Below are 10,573 nucleotides of genomic sequence, written 5' to 3'. Positions count from 1 at the left end.
CAGTATTTCCTCAGAACTTATCACAAACTGTTTTAATCTGCACTTGTCTTGAAAGAAGGCTGATGCAAAGCAGCATTTAAGTGTGTAAAATGAATTTCAACATGCAAAATGAAAGCCTCTACCAGTACTGCAAAGTCAACCACTGTAACCTATGATAATCCTTGTGCTTCTTCGAAGTGGCTCAGGAAAAGCTTGCAGTATTTACTATCTGCTTCAAAGTGCTTTTACGGGATTCGGTGAAACTTCACTCCACAAGAATGACATTGAGCTGCACTCATGAAGAGCTTTGGTTCTGCAGAAGCAAGCTTCCACTCCTACAGTTATTGCTACTTGAGCTATACAAACAAGAATACTACTGAAAAAAAAAGATTACACTAACTCCAAACTTAAAATAGTATTGGTACCTGAAAAGGGAATGAGTTTTTCCAACTGTTGGGAAAGTTGGGAAATCCAGCACTTGACAGACCCTAAGACCAAGTGAACTTCACAGCCTTTTTCAAACATTTCACAAATACAAAGCAACTCTGCCAGAAATAAAGCCACCACTTTAAGAAAAGAGTAAAAAGAGTTCAAAAATCTTTGTCAATCTTACTTCCAAGCAAATCTTGCTGAACTTAAAGAGACTACTAAGACAGCAGGGTATTATTCAACATATGTGAATAATGTCAACAGGGAGAAAGTACAGAAAATTAAAGTCTTCAGTGCTTTCATGAGCTCTAGCAACATCCTTGATAACTGCTACAAAGGAGACTATAAATGTCTATTTTAGCTATTTGTTCTTATTTAACTACCAAGAAAATGTGTCCAGTATAGTAGCCTCCAGCTAACAAATGCTAACAAAAAATGATTATCTAATTTCAAGTTACAAAAAAATCCCAGTTCTCCCATTTGTATTAGGACTTCTAAGGTTTTGACTGAAGGAAATAAATAAAAAAAAATTGAAAAGAGATGAACAAACACAAGTTGCGAGGAAAAAAAATCCCAAACCTTGCTTTTGTAAAATAACAGAACGCCATTCAAAATGGTCTTTCGAGGTGAAAATTTTTCATTCACATCAAATTTCTTTGTCCTGAATCAATCCAAGCTTTTGTAAAGCACATATGTATATATATGTGTACATACTCATACACATATACACACACAGCAGTGTGCCATAAAGCAATTTTGAATAAATATCTTTGCTGGAGTCTGTACAACAGACTCCCCATAATATTTACTCTTCAGGTAAGTTTGTGTTTGCACGTGTTATATGCACACACACAGACTTTGTACATGTGGGCACTTATGTGACCAAAGTGCAAAGTTTTTCAGAGTATAATCAGAGTTGAGTACATGCTTGCCCAACTCCACACTGCATTGTTGGGTTTTATTTTTCTGTTGTGGGTTTCTTTCCCCTCCCCCCACCCCACCCCACACCCCCCCGCCACCCCCTTCCAGATTTAAAGCCTCTTTTCCACACAAACTTATACATTGTTTTAAGTAAACATTTTCTTCTCAATTCACATTTTGTAATCCAGACCATTCTTGGTATAATAGCTTTAAGAAATAAGAAAACATGTGTGATAATCAAAGCCCCACTGTTCAAGTCATGCCTTTCCACATTATCCTTCAAACTGGAGACTTTGAAAAGTAACTTGCCACCACAGGAGGAAAAAAAAAAAAATGAACAAACCAGACATACCAGAATCTGTAACTACAGGACCAAGCATTTAAGACTAGAAGCCAATGTTGTTAGATGACAAAGCAGAAAGATGTCAACAATACATGAACTGTAAACCTAAGTGTCTTGCTCCCGAGTGCAACAGGATCTCTGTTCTCTACTCTTCAGTTCAATAGTCCATTCTGCTCGATACTGCTGAAGCACATCAAATACAGACACCAGAATAGTGTTCAAATCTAGAACCAAGTTTCAAAAAGGAATATAGATTTGGAATAGTGGTCTTTTGCTTTAAAAAGTAAACAAGCAGCTTTCCTACAGAAGTCAAGAGATGGTACGTTGTCCATCTAACACTGTGATGGTACATACCTTCAAGAAGGTCACAGAACTTCTACATTTCTACAGCTTAACACATCAACAAGAAAACCTCAAAATGCTATTTATGATTTCAGCAAGCTGGTTGATTCTTATACAAAATAAAAAGTACCATCATATGGAAAGCTACCTTTTTCTTTTTTTCTTTTTTTTCTTTTTTTTAAGAAAAAAAAAGGGGGGGGTGGAAATAAAAATCATCCTAAACTTTTTCTCTAGTTACACCACACTGGTGATCTCACAAGGCTATTATCACTTATTTTGCTTGTATACATCTAAAAGGTTAATATTCTCTGACCATGTTTTCTTTCATATAAGTTAATGCAACTTCAATAAAGTAAGTCGTTAAATGAATCCTTTGGAACAACTTCACCGTCTGCATCCAACTTTACCAAAACTGATGAAAGCAGCAATGGAATCATGTTAAACTTATAATAAATAATTCACATACAACATATGTTAAATTACAAAGAAGGATTAAATCGCCATTTCTACAACTTTTTATAGATTTAGCAAGTTTCTAATCCATTTTATATCAACAGCAGTATGTATGCTCTTCATATTAAATTTAACATTGAAGGACTGTTTAAGAGGCATTATTTATAAATCAAGAACTACCAAGTGAGCATTACAGAACTTCAACAAACGTTTAGCTTTTTTTCCAGTATCTGTTCTCAGAAAAGATTCAGGGGTTGTCTATCCACTTGGTAAGTTTCTTCCTCTTCATTACTCGGGAAGAGTCAATGTCATGACCTCCAGCTTCATTTTGAAATACTGGTTAAACCGAACAATTGCATATCTATTCAAAAGGAGAGAGATTTGAAGTTAAGAGCAGATAACCCTTTACAGGAAACCACCTACCCCAGTACCCTGCTTCCAACATCGACCCTTAGCAGCTGCCAAACTAAGAAATTAAGAACAGAACAACCATATTGTGGTACTCACCACCACCCCTGACTCCAGCTTGCTACAGTTTGCAAAACAAGACGCTGTTCCCAGATTATCAAAGGTGGTGTTTCTGTGTTTAATAGTTCTTAATAGACTGTCCAACAACTGACAACTCCAATTCCAAAGAAATCTGATCTTGATCATTGCAAGAATGACATTTTATTCAAAACTGACAAGTTGCTGGTTACTACCACCCGTGCTTTAACTTGGGGTTTTGTGCCATCTAGCGGTTACCAGCAAGTACTTCTACTTAATAATTGATAGTTAACAAGAAATTCACATTTGTCCAATTTACAAAATGATGCAACCAAGCTTAGCAAACTAGCTTAGTCAGTGCAAAAAAAAAAATTCTAAAGTGGGATCTTTTACCAAGCAAAATGATTAATTTTATCACCTCGCTCAGTCCACAGTGGAGTGGTGAAATCCTCTGCTTGTTGCCATAAAAGATCATTTAAGAAAATGCCAAAGACATAAATCTACCTGGAACAGAACTTAACATTCATTGGCATTACGAAGACTCTTTAAAAAATATTAGCAATTTTGAAGATCAACACTCCATGCCATAAGTAAACAAGCTCAGAATCACAAAATGACAGGGGTTGGAAGGGACCTCTGGGGATCACCTAGTCCAACCCCCCCGCCAAAGCAGGTTTGCCTACAGCAGGTCACACAGGAACATGTCTGGGTGGGTTTTGAATATCTCCAGAGAAGGAGACTCCACAGCCTCCCTGGGCAGCCTGTTCCAGTGCTCTGCCACCCTCAGAGTAAAGAAGTTTTTCCTTATGCTCTTTTATACAAGAGCCCTATTTCTTGACTCCTGCAGTTGGAAACGTAGGTTTTGCGCTTGACACAGTACACCACACTGACCAACTTGGCTTTTATGCCTTTGTCTCTCCAACAAAAAACACTCGATGCCCAAAAACATTTACTCCTCCAGTTATGTTCCTTGCCTTGTTATACCATGTGTTTTAGCCCAGTGGCATATACTAATTTAGAGAACTTTCAGCAACAAAAAGCACAGGCAGACAGCTTGTACTGCCTTGTTTTCTCTTAAAGGTTAAGAGTTATAGTATGATGACACAGACCAGGTCTGTTGCTCAGACGTCATAGTTCCAAATAGCTGGGATGTTGGACAAGATGGCACTGTAAGTCCCTTCCAGCCTCAAGTATTCTATAATTCTATGTAGCAAGCACACTTACCCCAGAAAATCAAAGTCAATGGTGGAATATTTGGCTTGAATTAGAGCCCACAATCCCCAAAAGAAGTGGGAAGCCTGAAAGAGAAAAAAATTTGTTAGTGAAAATTAGTAGTATATAAATCCAAGAAGTAAACATATTCTCATGTTGAGACAAAAAGCTATCTACAAGAGAACTCTCAAAACACGACCTTTCTGTAGTCATTTGGTATCTCTTCAGTAAAGGGATTGGTGAACAAATATTACAGAATTACTGACAGAGGAGTAAATCCATTGGCCTCCCGATTCTACATGTGTCATTTTCAAGAAAAATAATGTTACGTTTTTGAAACAGGTCATCTACTAAGTAGACTGTTATACAACTATGTACACCGTGTTTAAAAAATGCACAGGAATATGACACTCATTTCTACTGCTGCTAATTAAATATATATTGTTCTACATGTATTCAACTCTAGTGTAAATATGAAATTCCTTTTGAATCTTTGATTACAACCATTAGGGCATTACAACTATAATTCTCTTTCACTACTGACTTGGTAAAGAGGTAAAAGAACCTCTGACCCATCAGCATTTACACAAATTTCTCATCTGTTCCAAACTTACTTCCATTACAAATCCACATAAGTAGTCTGGAGACCTATGTTCAGTTTCAGACTGAAACTACAGATTACATTACTTATATGATTGTTAGTATAGTTTAAATTAACAAATACATGTAATGGTCATGAGTTTGACAGTCTCCTTGTGGAAGACATTTCTAGAACACCCAGGTTAAGTGATACACTTCAGACTTCTGTTCAGTAAATAACTGCTTAAAGTAATTACCTAAATTGCTTCCCAAATCTTGCATGTAACACTTCACCAGAAGCATAGAAGACACATGCACACACACTTGAAAACACCTTAAAATGGCAACTACTGTATGTACATATGAATCTTTTTTTGTACCTCTAGTTTAGATAGTTTGCCTGGTAGTGAGCAATTTGGCATTTTACACCAGCATCCATTAACTTTAGTTCCTATTTTCTCTTAACAAAGCTTCCCACATTAACCGACACAAGACTGTTTGGCAGTACTTGTGCCTCATGTGGTCTATAGGCACGTCTTGAGCTGTTCTCTGAATAGAACTCTCAAACATTAGTATGACCGTAGTTTAAGATTGACAAAACAATGTTATATATTTTAAAACAGACGACCAGCAGATCTAACTGTCCTACATGAATGGGACAGCTGAATTTAAGAGCGACAGTTGATAACAGAGATTTAAAAAGAATAACAGCAAATAAGCTGGTACTTTTAAGGGCTGGTTGAACAGTCACCTTCCTAGAAAGTGAACTGTATTTCCTCACTGCAACCATTAGCTTTTGCCAGAAAACTGAAGGTATTACAGAAACAGAGGTGTGCTTGGGTTAGACGAGGACTGAAATAAGGCCAAAATGGCTTCTTAGCCTTAGTCCTCCTACGAATACTTTAGCATGTTACTCCTCAGGAGAAAGCAAAATAAAGTTATCTAGCCATTGGGTAAAAGGCACTTTTGCTGTAATATTTCCTGTCACATCCTCTAGGCAAAACAAGATCAGGGTTAGTTGGAAAATGTAACAAAAATAATGTGAACCTGGATGCATCTTCAGAAACCACACAGAGATAAAGCTTGGAAAAAAAAGAAAAAGACATCTTCAAACTGATTCTAACAGTATACATAATCAGGACATTCAAAGACTCAATGCCACACCTATTTGACTTCTTATTCTACCTCCACAAATTACACTTGATGTGTGTTTTTTTTTCCTGAAGGACAAGGCAGCAGAACCAGATCAAAATGGAACACACACCACCCTTTCAAAGGGAAAGAAAAATGGAGTGAAGCTTTTACATCTGAAGCCTGTGAAAGACAGACTGACAGACAGCAGACAGCTTATAATGCACAAGATACAGGAGGAGCAGGGAGCAGACTCACACAATCAGCCCTCACATTCAACAGAAAGGCAGAATTTCTGGGGAAACCACAGGAGACTACATGTGCACTTAGCTACAAATTAAAGCACTAAGGTGACCAAAAACAAATCTGAAAGCAACTCCCTGCTTGCCAAGACACTGCAGGCAAGGAAAGAGTTATGGTAGTACTGAAAGACTCTAGAGTGACCTAATTATTGGGGGGGGAGGTTAAAAAAAAAAATCCTAGCTTTACTCTAACAAAATTTTATTATTTTAAAAAGGCTTTTAAAGTCAGAAGATTTATAGTTCTTTATGAAGAACTGCCTTGCTCTTCTGTCTTCTTACCATTACGAGAAAAAGTTCAACACAGACCCACCATAAGCTCTAGCCAGCTCAGGAACTTGCCAGACCAGTAAACACCCAATAGGAATATTCGATAAAAGCTCATCTCAATTTTCTGAGTTCTCACTACCTCTTTCACTAGGAATAATCTACAGAGAATTTTTCACACACAACGTAGCAGAAAGTTTCCACAGGAACAGGCTAAGGAAGTTTTCCTTTACATGCCACAGCACTCAGAATAAGAAACTAGCAACTACACTTGTCCGTACAGTAGCAGGGTTCTCTATAGCATTTAATATATTCTAATCAAGTGTTGTTTGTTTACCAGTGCAAACTGATTGACTTGGACATATAGAACTTCAACTTCTTTTTCACTGACTTCTGTGCCAAATCCTTTATATTCTTTGTAGGCCTCAAGGTAAGATCTCAGCCATTGTTCCTGTAATTTTCTGTTAGGATAAAGGCTGTAGTCTACCTCATTTACTCCTAGAAAAAGAAAAAAAAAAACCACCAGTTAGAAACTTAACATCTAAAAAGACCATCAGAATCACATTACTGGACTACTTACCCCCTCCCCACCCCCAATACTCACACACAAATTGATGTGGACAAACATCACCATTTTCACTTTGACCTGACTTGATCAGTTACACATTGGCAAGAATTTCTCACACATGAATTAAGAGTGCTCAACGTGTACAGCATAATCATTCTGCTATGTTTTCAGCCACGTACACATTCTACTTGTATGCTGAGATTCAATAAGTTTGGTTTTGAGAAGCCTCAAGAAGTATTTGCATTATGAAACAAAAGCCTTCCCAAATGTATAAAATATTACACATTTATTTTGTAGGAAAAGGGACTTTTGCATGCAACAATATCCAAAGCTGAATCCAGATACATATACACAGCTAAGCTCATATTGGAGAAAAATTTTTTAGAAGTCTACCTCTCTCCTCCACAGGGTATTGGCAGAATTAGAAGTCTTATCTCCAAAACCACTCTTTTTGACCTATTTTTCTTCCTATACTGGAGATGCTTAGTCACAGACCATACAGAGTCTAACAGGTGTCCTAAACTTGGATCTCTGTTCACTCCCACTAGCTACCATCCCCAGAGGATTTGGGAATTCTACCTAAGTCTTATTTTATGAACAGTGCAATCCCCTATCACCTAAACTATTTCTTGTGTCAGATCCACTCAAATTTAGCCTAAACAACAAAACCTCACCCCAAAAAAAAAACCCACACAAAAACCACACAACAGCTTTCTACCGGGTGGACAGGGGATGGCAGAAGTGAAAAAATGTATTTTGTGTGTTATCTTCTTATTGGACTTAGCTCCTTAAAGATTTATTCAGACTCTCAGAAGTCCCAGATGAAAAATCAAAAGCTCTCAAATACATTTTTGTAGAGAATTTAACTTGCTTTCCAAGCACTTAAATTACCAAGTATACACTCTGAATTTTTTTTAAGTTATCTAGACTTAACATTCAGTTTGTGAAACGACTGGTAAACTAAGGCTCCTAATTTCACCATACTGTGCTTTCCACCCATACTAATCATTATGTAGGTTTTCCCTGTTGCCCCGACTTCTGAAATAACACAGCATACACTCAAGGTTATTTCTCCCTAATGGAATAAATGGAACAGGCATTCGCTGAAAAAAACAGAACTAGTTAATGAATAAATCTACCCAAACCTTATTCCTAAAATCCCACCTTTTTCCAATCACAATCCTAGGCTCTACTTCTCATTTTATGACATAACTCAAGGGCAAGTACTTAGCACACATTCAAAGTCATCAAAAACCCACATAAGCCTGCCATTTGGAACTGCAGAACCACACAGCGTATTCTCAATATATACCTATGCTGTAGAAGATACACCTGCAGTATTTCATTACAGTGGGCTGTTTCTGCTGCATAATTTCACAGAAGGACACTGTGAAAGCTGTGAGTTCTGTATTTATCTGACTCTACCAAAACTTAGGACATGATGTTCCCATTTCTGGGTTAGCAGAGCTGCAAAGGAAAGGCATGACTGGCCTGCAAGATGAGACATTGACACATTCTGATGCCATCAGATAAACAGCTATATACACGTATCTAGCTAAACAGACAGAGAAAATGCGAATGTGCAAGAGTGCGTTTTATTTATAAAATCCGTTTACCTTTACCTCAGAAATACAATTTTTACCTGCAAATTCATTGAAGTGATTTCCAATGTCATAAGCCAGGTAGTTGTACCCAGAGTACTCGTAGTCTATGAACTGCACATCACCTATGTGAGACACAACAGCAGCAACATCAGAGTCCATATCAAATGAAGTCACAGCCCTAACCCTTTGGTATCCTTTGAAGTTTTGGGGGAAAAACAAAACCAAACCACACACCCATCTTAGTTGTGCCCACTTGTGTGCACTTGGACATTCCAGGGTATGGCTGTCATTTTTATGATAAGAGATTTCCTTGAATATTCATTCAAAGCAGCTCTTAAATAGTTACTTAGAGCTTACGATTCTCTATCTTTTAAACTCTGAATAGCAGAATTTCAATTTTAACTTCTACCACATGAGGGCATCCCTTATCTTCAAAATAAGAAATACAGTAGGTGAACCTTTATTTAAGCTTTATGTAGAAATAGCAGATCCATTTTTCCCTGACTTAAAGAACAGTCCTGTTTATTCTCACACAAGTGTGCAACCACCATGGACTAACACATGGCAACATGTTGATACTTCCTTTAACATGTTGGTATTTCCTGCTTCCTCCAACCACACTTACAAAGCAAGACTATTCTTAATTGTTGCTTTTTTTAGCTGGCTTAAACTAGTCTCAAGAAACCACCAGACAATCCTCAGGTCCTCAAAACTATGAAACTATGTAGTGTTATGTAAACAAGGGCTGATAAAGCAGCAAACAGCCTCAAATGTTTCCAAATTATGTTTACCTACAGTGAAGCTGAAGAAAATGCTTCACTCGGGGTTATACAGCACTGAAGCTACTCAAGAACTTCTACACCACACTGAACAGTCAAAACATTAACAAAATGGATTAGGCAAAACTAGAGCTCTTGTATTTTAAGGGAAACCAGCAAAATTACTAAAGACATCAGAAAAGGAAGCAATGGGTTAACTTAAGAGCTGTTTGCACTAGAACATTAAAATGTAAAACCTTACATTTCCCACTGCTATGTTGATACGGGTGATTTTCACAGTTGCACCCTTCTCCCTCTCTATACCCATTCTTTTGATGACTATCTGCATATTTACTCAATAAAAACATATTCCTTCTATCACAATGAACAATCATCTTAGCACAACTTAAAACATCTTACAGATACTAATGCTAACTATTAGAACTCCAGGTCAAAAAAAAAAGTAAATCAAGAACAAGGTTAGAGTTAAGTATGTTACATATTTCCTAGACTAAGGATTTTAAGTGTCTAATACACTGCCTCCTTAAGATTTACAGGTATCACACATTTCAAATACAACAGTTTTGCCAGATAAATGTCCTGATCAAGTTATCACAGAACAACTTTGTTACAAGCGTTCCTTCCTATGCAGTTCATCTTTACCACATTTGAAATACTAACACATTAATGTTTTCCAGATGGATAAATCTTTCTTGTCTAACCACTTATAATGGAAGCTAAACCCCAAAACACAATGAGTTAGTCACAATCCTCCAAGTTAAGAGTTTATCCTTACTTCCACAGAAAGAGAGGATTGCTTACCAAGGTTATGAGGTTAAACCTTTTAGGCTCTAACAAATCAACATGAAAATGGCCTGGCAAAGCGGCAAGTTCCTCCCAGGAAAAATCTTGTTGCAACGGAAAATTGAGGTTCTCTAGAGCTCTGAAGGGACAAGAAATTTTACAGCAGCTGCAGCCAAGATCTTATAATATTGTCACAGATTAACCTGCCACTGCTTGACTGGCAGATTCATAAGCTTGCACTTCCCACTGGTCCTTTAGTACAGCTTTTAAGAGTTACAAGCCAGTCAAAATGCACAGCCCAACCCTGTTAATATTCTGCTACACAACTGATCTCCTGAAGCCCCCCACCCCCTAAACATTTAATATTGCTTGTATTTACACATCTTTCTTCTTTCCTC

General features: G+C 37.3%; 1 protein-coding gene across 1 annotated transcript in view; it reads right to left on the bottom strand.

Annotated features, from left to right (window-relative positions):
* Positions 1-2,212: 2,212 nt before the first annotated feature.
* ETNK1 (ethanolamine kinase 1) overlaps positions 2,213-10,573 on the bottom strand; it is a 28,234-nt gene continuing 19,873 nt past the window's right edge. Inside the window, exons 5-8 of the mRNA XM_086479289.1 lie at positions 8,652-8,735; positions 6,779-6,939; positions 4,178-4,251; positions 2,213-2,828 (exon numbers count right to left, since the gene is read on the bottom strand). Of these exons, the coding sequence (XP_086335415.1) occupies positions 2,756-2,828; positions 4,178-4,251; positions 6,779-6,939; positions 8,652-8,735 (392 nt within the window). The 3' untranslated portion in view covers positions 2,213-2,755. The remainder of the gene's footprint in view (positions 2,829-4,177; positions 4,252-6,778; positions 6,940-8,651; positions 8,736-10,573) is intronic.

Source organism: Leptosomus discolor, chromosome 1 (assembly GCF_034619465.1).
Source record: "Leptosomus discolor isolate bLepDis1 chromosome 1, bLepDis1.hap2, whole genome shotgun sequence".
Taxonomy (NCBI): Eukaryota; Metazoa; Chordata; class Aves; order Leptosomiformes; family Leptosomidae; genus Leptosomus; species Leptosomus discolor.
This window is presented reverse-complemented; position numbering and strand designations above follow the sequence as displayed.